The sequence below is a fragment of the Onychostoma macrolepis genome, chromosome 01, assembly GCF_012432095.1.
Source record: "Onychostoma macrolepis isolate SWU-2019 chromosome 01, ASM1243209v1, whole genome shotgun sequence".
Classification (NCBI taxonomy): Eukaryota; Metazoa; Chordata; class Actinopteri; order Cypriniformes; family Cyprinidae; genus Onychostoma; species Onychostoma macrolepis.
The window spans coordinates 35,303,876-35,319,724 of record NC_081155.1 but is presented as its reverse complement, the minus strand read 5'-3'; the positions used below and the strand labels follow the sequence as shown (position 1 = coordinate 35,319,724).

The following is a 15,849-nucleotide window of genomic DNA, read 5'->3' as shown; positions in this document are numbered from 1 at the left end:
CACGGGTCCACTGTTAACCGAGAAGGCAGCAGACTCAGAAAAGGGGGAATAGCAGGTGAAGGAAAAGTGTTGGCGTAGTCGAATGGTTTGTAACATTGGGGGTTTCACTCTTTATGAAAGTGAGGACAGACCCATTAGAGTGTAAGACTCTCTCTTTCTTCACTGTCTAACAGACTATAGGGGTTATTCTAACAAATTGATGTCTTTTAATGTTTGATGACGGGATTTTAAATATTCAATAAGACAAACAATATACCGATATATATGCATGTACAGTGGCATGCAAAGGTTTGGGAACCCCTTGCAGAATCTGTGAAAATGTGACTATGACTGTTATTTTTGTTTGTTTTGTTTTTGTTTGTTTGTTTGTGATGGTTATTCATGAGTCCCTTGTTTGTTCTGAACAGTTAAACTGAGCACTGTTCTTCAAAAAAATCCTCCATGTCCTGCAGGTTCTTCAGTTTTCCAGCATCTTTTGCATATTTGAACCCTTTCCAGCAGTGATTGTATGATTTTGAGATCCATCTTTTCACACTGAGGACAACTGAGGGACTCAAACACAACTATTAAAAATGTTCAAACATTCACTGATACTCCAGAAGGAAACACAATGCATTAAGAGCTGGGGGGTGAAAACTTTTGAACAGGATGAAGATTTTATTTTGTTGAAATATCATTTTTTTCCATGGGTTCCCAAACTTTTGAAGGGGGTTATTTGAATAATTTCAGCAAGTTTTTTTTGTTTGTTTGTTTGTTTTTGTTTTTTTGTCATGTGGTACTAAACATGTACTAAATAAAAAAAATAACATGCATTTGGTATGATCTCTCTTATTTTGTTAAAATTATTCACAGATTCTGCAAGGGTTCTAAAACTTCTGCATACCACTACACACATATATATATATATATATATATATATATATATATATATATATATATATATATATATATATATATATATATATATATATATATATATATGTATATGTATATATATATGTATGTATGTATGTATGTATATATATATATATATATATATATATATATGTATATGTATATGTATATATATATATATATATATATATATATATATATATATATATATATATATATATATATATATATATATATATATATATGAAGAGTTCAGATGCAAAAGCCTCTAAGTGCCATTTGAAATGTTCTTCTAAAATGAGCATTTTTATCAGGCTCCTACAGTATGTGGAGGTTCAGTAATTTCACTTTAATGACTATGAATAGGTTATTTTCATTGGCATTAAAGTGAAATAACTGAACATAAGCACAGGAGCTTGAGAAAATTTCAGACAGCACTTCGAGGCTTTTGCTTCTGAACTCTTTGTGTGTGTGTGTGTGTGTGTGTGTGTGAGTACTAAACCAAGTTTTCTTCCATGTCTTATTGTGCTTAAACTGTCAAATACACACAAATTTATGTTGACACACATGAGTTACAAAAACAGTCGGTTATGGGCCAGATTTACTAAACAGGGCACATTATAGTGCAATTCTATAAAAGCACCGATTGGAGGGGAAAATTCTGCATGTGATTTACTGACAATGCGCACATTAAAGAACACAGACACAGCCAGATCATTTCCATAATGACCAGCGCAATCTACCAAGAGCAGTGCAAATTACCACCTGCCTTAAGACATGCTTTTTGGGGCGTTAAATAATGGCGCAAATACCAGTAATTTGGCGAGCGCAAATGTTAGTAAATCACGTTGTGTGATTCATTTTAATATTCTCCTCCAATAAATTTTGCGTCTGAAAGTCAAACTCCTCCAAATGCATATTCAATAAGGTCAGGAACAAAAATGACTGTGTCCACGCCTTTTCAGCGCTAATTCTTCACTGCGCATCTTTAGTAAATCCTGACAGTACTATTTTAACGCCAAAAGACGGTTTGCGCTGGTACAAGCTGTTAGTAAATCTGGCCCTATGTTTGTGAAGGTAAACAAAATGGCAGTGCTGTGGGTGGAAACATGCAGATTAAGGGATGGTAATATTATAATAAGATCCCGTTTCCACGTCATGCTTGCAGAGAAAGGCTTACCAAAGCAAAGTTACTGGGTTGTTCTTTTTCACATTTGCTGGGTTGGTGGACGCACGCACCAGGGACACAATTATAGCACTTAAACACAGAAAAAAAAGTCTGATTTTCATGATATGTCCCCTTTAAATTATAACATTACTGTTATTATTATATTTTTTATCAAATAAATGCTGTATTGGTAAGCCAAAGAGACACTAAATGTCTTAATTGTTCCAAACTTTTCACTGGTATGCAGCAGTCATTGTTAAAATAGGTAAAATCTGTAGATGAGGGGAAATACATGGCAACCATACTGTAGCTTCCTTTGGTCAGATAATCAGGAGCACACAAATATTACAGAAATATGTCATGGTTCCTGTGCAGTTAAAGTCAGACCAGGCCATATTCTTGTTCCTCAACTTTGCTTGTTAAAACTGCAGTGGAAGCTAGTAATATACTGATAGGTAGCTCTGCCAAAGGGGAAGCCAAAAATGTAAGATAAAATCATAAAACCTCTCTCTTCTTTACTGAGCAATCGATACGCCCAGTTCCTTCAAAGATTTATCAGGAAGAATTTGAATAGCCAGAGTTTTCCTCTTTTTTTTTTTTTTTTCAGTCCCTTTTTACTGTCCACTATTAACTCTTCAGCCAAGTCAATATTATAGGTGGAGTTTGGGAGGTGACAATTGTATGCAAGTCATTTTTTGCCTGATCTTTTACCACTATTTGTGCCACCGTTCTTGCTTTTGAGTCCAGTTCAGCAAAATCTTAAGCTTTCCGTCCTCTCTTTCCACACTGATGGCTACTCTCAGCTGTTGTATTAGAAAGCCTTTTGGCAGTGTTATATAGTTATTTGCCTCTCCCAGGCTGTCAGAAGGTCTGTTTGAATCAAATATGCTAATTAAGAGAAACACAGAAGCAAAATGATTGACATATTGGCATTGATCTGTTTGAGACATCAAGACTGCTTATTTCTTAACAAAGGGAAGAAAGCTATTTGCATTGATTAGTTGGAACATTCAACTGGAGGCTTTTCAGAATTGTACTTGTGACTAACAGAGAAAACAAAAGACTGTTCTATGACAGCGTGTCAAACATACAATGACTTTCGTGGAGGTCAATGATTATTTAGTCATTTTTGGGGCTCAATCTGTTCATTGCGCATAAAACAGAATGCCTTTTTCTGCTAATATTTAAATATTTAAAGCACTTTTTGGTGATATTCATCACTTTAAAAAGGCATTCTACCACCTTTGCTGCCTCCAGGCTCTCCATAAATTCTCATTAAAGTACCACTAAATACTGATCTTAACAGAAAATGTTTAAGCAGCGCTCCCTAGGCAAACATGATTTCTGGCTATTTAGTGGCACATGAAGATGTGCAGTGACTAATTGAAACTTTTTGTTGTTGTATAAAAAGTTGTACAAAAAAGTTGCATAAATTAAACTAAACCTATATTGTCCTGTATATACACTACCATTAAAAAGTGTTGGGTTGCTAAGAATTATTTTTAAATTATCGTCATTATTTTTTTACATAAGAAGTGTCTTTTTTACCAAAGTTGCATTTATGTAATCAAAAATACATTAATATTGTGAAATATTATTGCAATTTAAAATAACAGTTTTATATTTTAACATATTTAAAATGCAATTTATTCCTGTGATGGAAAACCTGTCTTCAGTGTCACATGATCTTTCGGAAATCAGTATAATACTATAATTTGGCACTCAAGAAACAATTCTAATTATTATCAATTATATATTCCAAACAAACAGTTGTGCTGCTTAATGTATTTGTGGAAACCGTAATCTTTTTTTTTTTTTGGAAATATTTTCTGTTCACTGTTATTTTTATTTAATGCATCTTTGCTGAATAAAAATATGAATAAAAAGAGTGATCAAAATAAATAGGGCCCCAAACTTTTGAATATGTGTGTGTGTGTGTTATATACATATATATATATATATATATATACAGTGAAGAAAATAAGTATTTGAACACCCTGCTATTTTGCAAGTTCTCCCACTTAGAAATCATGGAGGGGTCTGAAATTGTCATCGAGGTGCATGTCCACTGTGAGAGACATAATCTAAAAAAAAAATCCAGAAATCACAATGTATGATTTTTTAACTATTTATTTGTATGATACAGCTGCAAATAAGTATTTGAACACCTGTCTATCAGCTACAATTCTGACCCTCAAAGACCTGTTAGTCTGCCTTTAAAATGTCCACCTCCACTCCATTTATTATCCTAAATTAGATGCACCTGTTTGAGGTCATTAGCTGCATAAAGACACCTGTCCACCCCATACAATCAGTAAGAATCCAACTACTAACATGGCCAAGACCAAAGAGCTGTCCAAAGACACTAGAGACAAAATTGTACACCTCCACAAGGCTGGAAAGGGCTACGGGAAATTGCCAAGCAGCTTGGTGAAAAAGGTCCACTGTTGGAGCAATCATTAGAAAATGGAAGAAGCTAAACATGACTGTCAATCTCCCTCGGACTGGGGCTCCATGCAAGATCTCACCTCGTGGGGTCTCAATGATCCTAAGAAAGGTGAGAAATCAGCCCAGAACTACACTGGAGGAGCTGGTCAATGACCTGAAAAGAGCTGGGACCACCGCTTCCAAGGTTACTGTTGGTAATACACTAAGACGTCATGGTTTGAAATCATGCATGGCACGGAAGGTTCCCCTGCTTAAACCAGCACATGTCCAGGCCCGACTTAAGTTTGCCAATGACCATTTGGATGATCCAGAGGAGTCATGGGAGAAAGTCATGTGGTCAGATGAGACCAAAATAGAACTTTTGGTCATAATTCCACTAAACGTGTTTGGAGGAAGAAGAATGATGAGTACCATCCCAAGAACACCATCCCTACTGTGAAGCATGGGGTGGTAGCATCATGCTTTGGGGTGTTTTTCTGCACATGGGACAGGGCGACTGCACTGTATTAAGGAGAGGATGACCGGGGCCATGTATTGCGAGATTTTGGGGAACAACCTCCTTCCCTCAGTTAGAGCATTGAAGATGGGTCGAGGCTGGGTCTTCCAACATGACAATTACCCGAAGCACACAGCCAGGATAACCAAGGAGTGGCTCTGTAAGAAGCATATCAAGGTTCTGGCGTGGCCTAGCCAGTCTCCAGACCTAAACCCAATAGAGAATCTTTGAGGAGCTCAAACTCTGTGTTTCTCAGCGACAGGCCAGAAACCTGACTGATCTAGAGAAGATCTGTGTGGAGGAGTGGGCCAAAATCCCTCCTGCAGTGTGTGCAAACCTGGTGAAAACCTACAGGAAACGTTTGACCTCTGTAATTGCAAACAAAGGCTACTGTACCAAATATTAACATTGATTTTATCAGGTGTTCAAATACTTATTTGCAGCTGTATCATACAAATAAATAGTTAAAAGATCATACATTGTGATTTCTGGATTTTTTTTTTTAGATTATGTCTCTCAAAGTAGACATGCACCTACGATGACAATTTCAGACCCCTCCATGATTTCTAAGTGGGAGAACTTGCAAAATAGCAGGGTGTTCAAATACTTATTTTCCTGACAGTATATAGATATATATACAGTGGGGCAAAAAAGTATTTTAAAAAAGTCAGCCACCAATTGTGCAAGTTCTCCCACTTAAAAAGATGAGAGAGGCCTGTAATTTTCATCATAGGTATACCTCAACTATGAGAGACAAAATGAGAAGAAAAAAAAATCCAGAAAATCACATTGTAGGATTTTTAAAGAATTTATTTGCAAATTATGGTGGAAAATAAGTATTTGATCAATAACAAAATTTAATCTCAATACTTTGTTATATACCCTTTGTTGGCAATGACAGAGGTCAAACATTTTCTGTAAGTCTTCACAAGGTTTTCACACACTGTTGCTGGTATTTTGGCCCATTCCTCCATGCAGATCTCCTCTAGAGCAGTAATGTTTTGGGGCTGTCGCTGGGCAACACGGACTTTCAACTCCTCCAAAGATTTCCGATGGGGTTGAGATCTGAGACTGGCTAGGCCACCCAGGACCTTGAAATGCTTCACGAAGCCACCCTTCGCGTTCGGCGGTGTGTTTGGGATCATTGTCATGCTGAAAGACCCAGCCACGTTTCATCTTCAATGCCCTTGCTGATGGAAGGAGGTTTTCACCAAAATCTCACGATACATGGCCCCATTCATTCTTTCGTTTACACGGATCAGTCGTCCTGGTCCCTTTGCAGAAAAACAGCCCCAAAGCATGATGTTTCCACCCCCATGCTTCACAGTAGGTATGGTGTTCTTTGGATGCAACTCAGCATTCTTTCTCCTCCAGACACGACAAGTTGAGTTTTTACCAAAAAGTTCTATTTTGGTTTCATCTGACCATAAGACATTCTCCCAATCCTCTTCTGGATCATCCAAATGCTCTCTAGCAAACTTCAGACGGGCCCGGACATGTACTGGCTTAAGCAGGGGGACACGTCTGGCACTGCAGGATTTGAGTCCCTGGCGGCCCAGTGTGTTACTGATGGTAGCCTTTGTTACTTTGGTCCCAGCTCTCTGCAGGTCATTCACTAGGTCCCCCCGTGTGGTTCTTGGATTTTTGCTCACAGTTCTTGTGATCATTTTGACCCCACGGGGTGAGATCTTGCGTGGAGCCCCAGATCGTGGGAGATTATCAGTGGTCTCGTATGTCTTCCATTTTCTAATAATTGCTTGCACAGTTGATTTCTTCACACCAAGCTGCTTACCTATTGCAGATTCAGTCTTCCCAGCCTGGTGCAGGTCTACAATTTTGTTTCTGGTGTCCTTTGACAGGTCTTTGGTCTTGGCCATGATGGAGTTTGGAGTTGGACTGTTTGAGGTTGTGGACAGGTGTCTTTTATACTGATAACGAGTTCAAACAGATGCCATTAATACAGGTAACGAGTGGAGGACAGAGGAGCCTCTTAAAGAAGAAGTTACAGGTCTGTGAGAGCCAGAAATCTTGCTTGTTTGTAGGTGACCAAATACTTATTTTACCAAGGAATTTACCAATTAATTCTTTAAAAATCCTACAATGTGATTTTCTGGATTTTTTTTTTTCTCATTTTGTCTCTCATAGTTGAGGTATACCTATGATGAAAATTACAGGCCTCTCTCATCTTTTTAAGTGGGAGAACTTGAACAATTGGTGGCTGACTAAATACTTGTTTGCCCCACTGTGTATATATGTATATGTTTAGACACAATACACAATGCCTCATGCGTTCAACGTTTCATGATACACTGATGAGCAGAGGTCATTTTGTCTGACAGCTTCTTTCAATTGCAATAAAATTCTCTTGACATTGTGATGCCTACATCAACTCCACAGCAACCAATGTATAGACCCCAAATATTGACTATACTGTCTGAACAAACGGCGTATAGATACACCGGATATTGACTATGCTGTCTAAACAAACACACCATCAAATTTCATCACTTGCAAACTAACAGAGCGGACAGGCAGTCCTAAAGATCAGATAAAAAGCTCAAATCAGATTTGCGCAGTGTGAACAAAGCCTGTGTGACTTCAATTTGTTATTGGATGTGTTTGTTATGTGAGTGACCCATCTATCAAAGAATGAGAGACAGAGGAAAGACTTCAATTGGGTCTTATTGAATGACTTCAGCGACAAGCGCAGGGCTGAGTGATCAAGAGCAAACAAAAGGGTACAATACGCTGTCAAAAAGAGCAAAACATGTTGTACTAGGGCAAGATCAGCAATCGCAACATGCACACACAAACCCACACATGTGCTGCCAGACAATCTGATGGCTACAGTAATGACCTCACTGTCTCACCTGTCACTTCCATCTGTCTTTCTCTCTCTCTCCCTCTCGCTTTATAACAGTCCGGCTCCTTTTCCCTTTATCACTGTCCAGATCTCTCTGCTAGCAATTCAATCTTCTCGCTGCCACCTCTGGCATCTCGGCTCTTATTTTTCCAGGAGTATTTTTTCCCCCTTCTCCTCACCACCACTATAAAAGGTGTGACAATGCACTCAACAACAGGTGCGTGCTCAGACAAGGTCGTGAGGGACGGAGCCTTGATTTACAACCTCTGTCTCTTCCACGTCTTTATCTGCGCGCTTCTCCTCTTCTCGCGGACTCTCCCCTCCCATCGCGATAAAGAACTGAGCTGTTGCTTTGGTGGACAGCAGGTGTGAACTGGATCAGAGAGGTATCATAAGGTAGTGAATACCAGATGAGGAAGGCAAGGACGCACCTCGTGAATCATGCCAGAGAAGTTCCCACTGGACTAAAAAGCAGCAAGGACAGGGACGGAGATCTCAGACTCTTGGGTTTCCTCCAAGTTCAAACTGAAGGGAATATCAAAGGGTGAGAAGTTTTGAATACGCTTTGGCGTATTTGCACCGGGATCCATTACTGTCAAAATTAAATGTTTGCAGTGTTGTTATTGTTAACAATAAAATAAACAAACAAACAAACAAACATTTGTGTTAATTGAAATAAAGTTACAATAAAATGTATTAGCTGAAAACAGATTAAACTTAAAAACAAATATAATAAAACAAAGGTTTTTAACTGAAATAAATCTGAAATTAAATTAAATACAAGATGGAAAAACAAAATTATTTTTTACACTCAAAATTCTAAATGAACTAAATTCTAAACTAACTAACGAAAAGTTGAAGTTGAAGTAGATTTCTAATTGCAATGTATTTGAAGTTTAAACGTTAATATATATATATATTAGCGCCGTTAGGGGAGATGAAGAATATGCCAGGCATATGGGCCCAGGCCGCTAGGGGGCCCCAAATTACAACTTTGGTTATTTTTTTTTTTTTTAATTATTTGAACGCGTCTTCTAGCACTTTAAAGGACAGATACACCTTGCCAATTTGCCAATTTTTTTTTTGTTGTTTTTTTATGTTTGGCTGTTCATAATATTTTTTATTAAATTTATTATTAAATTGTAACTATAGTTGCCGCAGTTGATAGTTGTTATTTTCCTTTTGTAAGTATTTTTCTAGATGTTATTAATGGATTTCAAGGGGGGAAAAAAAGGTATTCACTTCCTTCCTGTCACATGAGGCTGTCAACTTCCTACTCCTATTTTCAGGAAGCACGGAAAAGGCAAAACCTCCCAAAGAAAGGTAATTTTCATATTACTAATAAGTATTTTTTGTTGCCATATATACCTCTACATAATCATGAAGGTCTCTAGAATCATCCAAACAAAACAAATCTTACAAGAGATCTATAGTTTTTTGTATACTTAGTCATAAGTCCAAGCGGCAACTATAGTTGCCGGTGGGCAAATGACTTGTAAGTACATATATATCATGGGGAAATGGGGGTATACTGTTGCTAGCATCATGCTACTCATGTTACTTTCTTGTTAAAAACAGCTTGTTAGCATCATGCTAGCAACATGCTAACTTAATGCTAACATGTTAATCATGTTAGTATGTTGCTAGCATCATGCAAATCACATTAACAGCCCGTTTAAAACATGTTAACATCATGCTAGCAACATGCTAATCATGCTAATTTTGTTTTAACATTTACTTGTGTTAACATGTTGTTAGCATAATGCTAACACAATTAACATGTTGTTAGCATGTTGTTAACATGATGCTAACACGATTAGAGTTACTATTAGTGCCTAGTGCCGAGTTTTCCCACGGCAAGCACCACTCATTTTCTTCAGAAAATGTACAGTGCCCTCTACTAATATTGGCACCCTTGGTAAATTTGAGCAAAGGCGGTTGTGAAAATAAATCTCCATCGTTTATGCTTTTGATCTTTCATTCAAAGATTTCACAAAAATTATTTAAGTAAAACAATTGAAAGTGGGGAGAAAATCTCATGATGAAATAAATGTTTTTTTCTCCAATGCATGTTGGCCACAATTATTGGCACCCCTAGAAATATGAGGTCAGTCAGGTTTAGAATTTTTTTTTTTTTTTTTTTTTTTTTCAGTTGGCATTTATAATCCTTATAATAAGTCGTGGCTGGACAATGTCATGCTCCTAGTCACCCGGGTGTGCTAAAAAAATTTAAATATGAATGGGAATATACTTCAGAGATATTTTACTCAAGAAATCTTATAATGGGCCGTGGTTGGATCTTCCATCAGGACAATAATCCAAAACAAACATCAAAATCAACACAAAAATGTGTCACTGAGCACAAAATGAAGCTTCTGCCATGGCCGTCCCAGTAATCTGACCTGAACCCTATAGAAAATGAGTGGGGTGAACTGAAGAGAAGAAGCACCAACATGGAGCCGTGAATCTGAAGGATCTGGAGAGATTCTGTATGAAGGAATGGTCTCTGATCTCGTTTCAGGTGTCCTCCAAACTCTTCAGGCATTATAGGAGAAAACTCAGAGCTGTTATCTTGGGAAAAAGACGTTGCAATAAGTGGGTGTCAATAATTGTGGCCAACATGAACTAGAGAAAGCATTTATTTCACAATGATACCCCCACACACACACACTTTCAGTTGTTTTACTTCAGTGAGAGGTTAGAATTTTGTGAATATTTTGAATGAAAAATCAAAAGGATAAACAATGCAGATTTATTTTCACAGCCGCCTTTGCTTATATTTACCAAGGGTGCCAATATTATTGGAGGGCACTGTACATATTTATGTATTTTTATATATTTATTTTAATTTAACTTTTTTATACACAATGCCCTGTTGGGGCAACTTAATGGCTGCAATTTGTTCTGCACTATGTTCCACCACTTTAAGACAAATGGATGTGTTGATTGTTGTGTATTCATATTCAAGAGATTATAAGCTACATGCAGCTTTTTTGGGTTTGTATCAAATGTTCTTCAACTTTTATACATAATAAATTTGTTCATGAATAAAGACTGATCTGTTGAAAGCAGTTATTTTGAGTTAGAAGCCAAATGTTCTCCTCCTATTCAAATTTGACATTGAAGGGGTGCATACAACGTATTAGCCCATTCAAATACGATTTTCAAGAAAGAAAAACAAAAACCTGTGGAAAATAAATGCAGAACATGTTCACATAGGACACTATTAACACGACTATATGCATGAAACCATTCAGAAAAATTTGGGCAGAAATGGGTTAAACATAACTAAATTTCATTGTGAATGAATGACATTCTTGAACTGACCCACAAGAGCAAAAGAACAACAAGACGGCATGAAGCGTGCTGTCATAAGGAAGTAAACATGGAGGCCACTGAATTTTAATGGTTTACCCAAACTATTTTACGCGTTTACTCTTTCATTTATAAGCTGATGTGCCACGAAAGCCAGCAAATTCGCGAGCAGGCTATAAGGATGACGAAGATGAGGAGAAACAGAGCAAAGTTTTTAAATACAGTACGACCCCTTATGTTTAGCTTGTAGAGCTGTCACTGTAATACACCGTAAAACACCACCACTGCCTCTCCCTGACTCCCTTCTGCAACTTTCTGTCATGTTTAGCCAGTGACCAAAGAATTACTGATATGTAAAATCTTTGAAGTGACTCCTTGTCTTTCTCACCTCACTTGTCAGCTCGACTCACTCTCCTCACGTAATAAATGAAATCCGACTCCTGCAGCTGATCTGAGATGTGACTGTTGTCCGGCACACTGCATAGTTCAAAGTAATAATAATAAAAAATAATAATAATAATAATTTATGATGTTAATTTTAATAAATAAATAAAAAAAAAAATTAAAATGGTAAAAACAAGGAAATTTCTCTGGAATTCTTTTTCTTTTTTCTGTATCAAAATCATAGGCTACCGAACTGTGACACCACTGTCGAAACGAACTCACTGCTCTTGACTGAATAACTTATGATTAATCTATAGCCTATATGAATATGCAATGTTATTTTGCATTTGATTATTTAATCTCCGTACTTGAACACCTACAAATCTAAAAACCCAAAACATCTTTAATTTGGTATATAATTTTGTTGTTGTTTAAGCGTATTTATTATAATACAAGAAAACGGGTCAAATACAATTATTGTTTTGTTTTTTTTACAACAAAGTTAGGCTACTTGAAATAAAATATTTCAATGTTACTTGAAATAATATAAATATTAACAGATTATTATTATTCTGTTTCTTTCAATTTCTTATAAAGCGTTAAAAGAAAAAAAAATCATCTGGAAGAAGGGGGCCCAAATTTCTGTCTTGCATACCCCCCTTAAAACTCTTCATGGCACCCCTGTTTATTATTTATATATATATATATATAACAATTCAACTCCCTGTACAATGTACTATGTTTTTGACTTGGTTATGTAAAAGTTTTATTATTATTATTATTATTATTATATCACCATCATCATCATCATCATCATTTATTAGACAGATTTAGATGACAGAGAGAGAGAAAGAGAGAATTGCGATTCATTAATTCATCATCCATCCATTCACTCATTCATTCACTAATTAATTAATTCATCCATTCTTGTTTAATTTACAGCTTAATTAATTGTAATTATAAATACTGTACATTAACTTGTGTGTGTGTGTGTGTGTGTGTGTGTGTGTGTGTGTGTGTGTGTGTGTGTTGTTGTTGTTGTTGTTTTTATTATTATTTAGGAATATGTATTTCCCTTTTAAATAACTGCATTGAAATTGTGTTTGAAATGAAAATGACTTCATTTAAAGTGTTAAATACTCATTGTCCATAGTTCACTCAAAGATAAAAATAAAAAGTCATCATTTACTCACCCTCATGGTGTTCCAAACCTGTTTGGGTTTCTTTCTTATATTGAACATAAAATGATATATTTTGAAGAATGCTGAATCAAACAGTTGATGGTCCCCATTGACTTCCATAGTATTTATTTCCCTACTATGAAAGCCAATGGGGAACAACAACTGTTTGGTTCTTCAAAATTCTTGAAAATATTTTTGTTCAACATAAAGAAACTTATACAGGTTTGGAACACCATGAGGGTGAGTAAATGATGGAAAAATTTTAATTTTGGGGTGAACAAATGGTTAGTGAATAAGATGCAGGTCGTTCTGTGCCACTCAGACTTTATTGACAAACTTGGTTGATCTTCAAGAGGTTTAGTCTAGGAAATGTTCCCGACTTAAGTCTAACAAATCATACTCTCCACACGACTGCAAATATAATGTCAACAAAAATGTGCTGTTTACACAGAGACTGATATTAAAACTTCAAAGTGTGTGTGTGTATGAGCTGCCAAGCCACACACAGACACACACACACTGACATAAAGGTTATCCCTAATCCTCTGATCCTGGTTTATACATTATCACATATACCCATGAATGTCAGACAAGTTTTCTGTGTAACATCTAAATTACATCAAAATAAGTCTGGAGGTGTTTACAGTTTTATTTTTATAAATCATTTGCCAGAAATGATTAGGAGGTATCTCATAAGACCCTGTTAAAACATTTTATTTACACATGGAGATTTAGAGGAAGGCCTAGTCAGCTCTGCGAAACGGAAACGGATTAGAAAAGCATTTGGATGCTTATTAAGATCCGAGAGATGGGGTTTAGATTCAGACAGAGTAATTCGAGAGCCATTTTGACGCATTGGGGGCAGAATTAAAAGAAAGTAGGGAGTAGACGCTTTCCCTTTTTTCCTCTCTGAAATCTCACTTTCTGCAACAAGTTCAGGCTCCAGGGAAATAAAAGAGGGATGTGTTGTGAATGAGAAACGGAAAAAATAGCTGATAAAAAGCAGAGGTGGCATCAAATCAAATCAAATCTCTCTGCCAGCTGCTCCTTCGTCCTTAAATCATCTCTCTCTGAAGACTGGCATCAGGCACTGTCTGCAGTGTTTAGAAACTAACTAAAAGTTGTGATGCAACTAACTTCATTGTTTAGTTGTGTGACATCTGCTTTGAAGTAGTGTAGCTTTTACAGTAACAAGTTGTTTATGGCAACAAGCTGCAATATAGTGCAACAAAAAGCTATCAAACAATCACCCTATGTGTAGCACTGGAAAGTCTGATTCATTCTTGAGAATCAATTTGCTCGGACATTTTTTACTCCCTGTACGGTGTAGCCTACAGTACAGTGTTTTACACTAGGATGTTTCTGTATAATATAATATAGCATATAATAAAATATAAATATTAGATCTTAAACTTAAAACTTTAGCAAACTTTGGCACTTTGGCAAAGTTTAACTACTACAGTTATTAAAAATAAAACATGAATTAAATTAAAAATGGAAATTAACACTATAAGTAAAAAAAAAAAAGCCTCATTCAAAATATTATTTTAATATAGTTAGATATACAAATAATACTATAAAATACTGGTTTGAACATAAATATATACAGCCACCCTAATTGAAATTTTGTGTTTATCATTATTTGTAAAAACATGGGAAACAGGGAATGTTCATGCAATGTGAAAAAATGATTTTTAAAAGATGAAAAGAAAAAGATTATCAGAGCAAATACTTGTTTGTTTGTTTTTTACTTCAAAATTTCAAGTTTCATACAACTTACAAGCAAAACAGCAATTTACAAGCAATTTTGGAGTGAAAATTCTACACCAATGAGTTTCTTCACCATTGTTTTTAATCAGATTTGGAATGACATGATGACAGAAATGTTTTTTGTTTTTTTTTAAGAACTTCCCCTTTAATCTTGTAGCTTGGCAAGCCACAGTTCTACTTCACCACTGGTGTGTTTATGCATTCAAGGGGAAGAGGACTTGCAAACAAATGCAGTGAAATGTGCTTAATTTACATTTACATTTACATAAGTCCTGTTTTAAAAGAAAAGTTGATTTAAAGAGAGAGAAAAGTATGTGATAAATGTGCTGTTGGACCATAACCACATTTTCAGAAAGGTTAAAAGTTCTGCCTAGAATGTGCCTGCAGAGCGTCTTTAGTCACGCAGCATTTTAAAATTTCAAGCGTAAAAAGGAAAAAGAAACAAGCAAGAAAGAGAATTAAACAAATGGATCATCTTCAATTTGATAGATGGCCAACGTGTTTTACAGCTTTACGTTTATAGGACTGGGACAGATGGTCGTCTTACAGCCTGCCCCCCTTCCCTCCTCCTTCAGGGGGCTGTTTTCCACAACAATCGTATGCTTTTGCAGTTTTAACAGCGTGCTGTTTAAAAACCTTGAGACGTGCTGGGTTGTTTATCTGGGGAACGTTCATTAAAAGCTCCGTGCTTTTATCTAAATCTTAAAGTTCAAATTAGGAGACTGCTGTTTCTTTCCCGCCACACTTTAGCTGTGAGCAGAGTGGTGCTCCACTTCTGAGTTCTCTGTTGTTGATGTCTGAGGGGCAAGAGTATTAGTCATTACAGATATGGGGGCAAATATTTCATACGCTAATATAACGAGCAAACAAGGTCCATTTCCATCCTGTGGTTTGAAGTGGCATGAGTCAGGGACTCAAAGTACTTCCCATAATCCCTTCGCAGTTTACAAAGAGGCACGTCATGTCCCTCATGACTTTGGGCTGAATTTATGGTCTAAAATAGGTGCCAGACAAACAAAGAGTTGGATTGTTGGATGCAGCAAATGGATGACAATGGACTCACACCTCCGTTCCTTGCTCTAGATTTTGAAGGTGAACAGGATGACCTCGTTCATCTTTTAGAAAGTCTTCAACAGAACGGTTCATCTGAAAGTGTGGACGTGTGAGAGGGCAGATCTTGAAAGAGGAAGGAAGCGCGGGGGCAGAGAACAAACAGCTGAAGATATTTTATGTTTTAGCATGCACATCAAAACTGCAATTCTCTTGAGATAAAAGAGAGGTATTGGCTGAGCTGAGAGTTGTTGACCTTTGGAGCTGAGGTGCAGGAGAG

The 15,849-nt window shown here is 36.5% G+C and overlaps 1 protein-coding gene across 6 annotated transcripts in view; it reads right to left on the bottom strand.

The window, feature by feature from the left end:
* Positions 1-15,849, bottom strand: part of LOC131549005 (zeta-sarcoglycan) — a 304,880-nt gene that overhangs the window by 235,217 nt on the left and 53,814 nt on the right. The window contains exon 2 of one of the 6 annotated variants that reach the window (XM_058790756.1): positions 8,301-8,394. The exons of the other annotated variants lie outside the window; for them this stretch is intronic. Within the exon in view, the coding sequence (XP_058646739.1) occupies positions 8,301-8,312 (12 nt within the window). The 5' untranslated portion in view covers positions 8,313-8,394. The remainder of the gene's footprint in view (positions 1-8,300; positions 8,395-15,849) is intronic. 6 annotated transcript variants of the gene reach the window in all.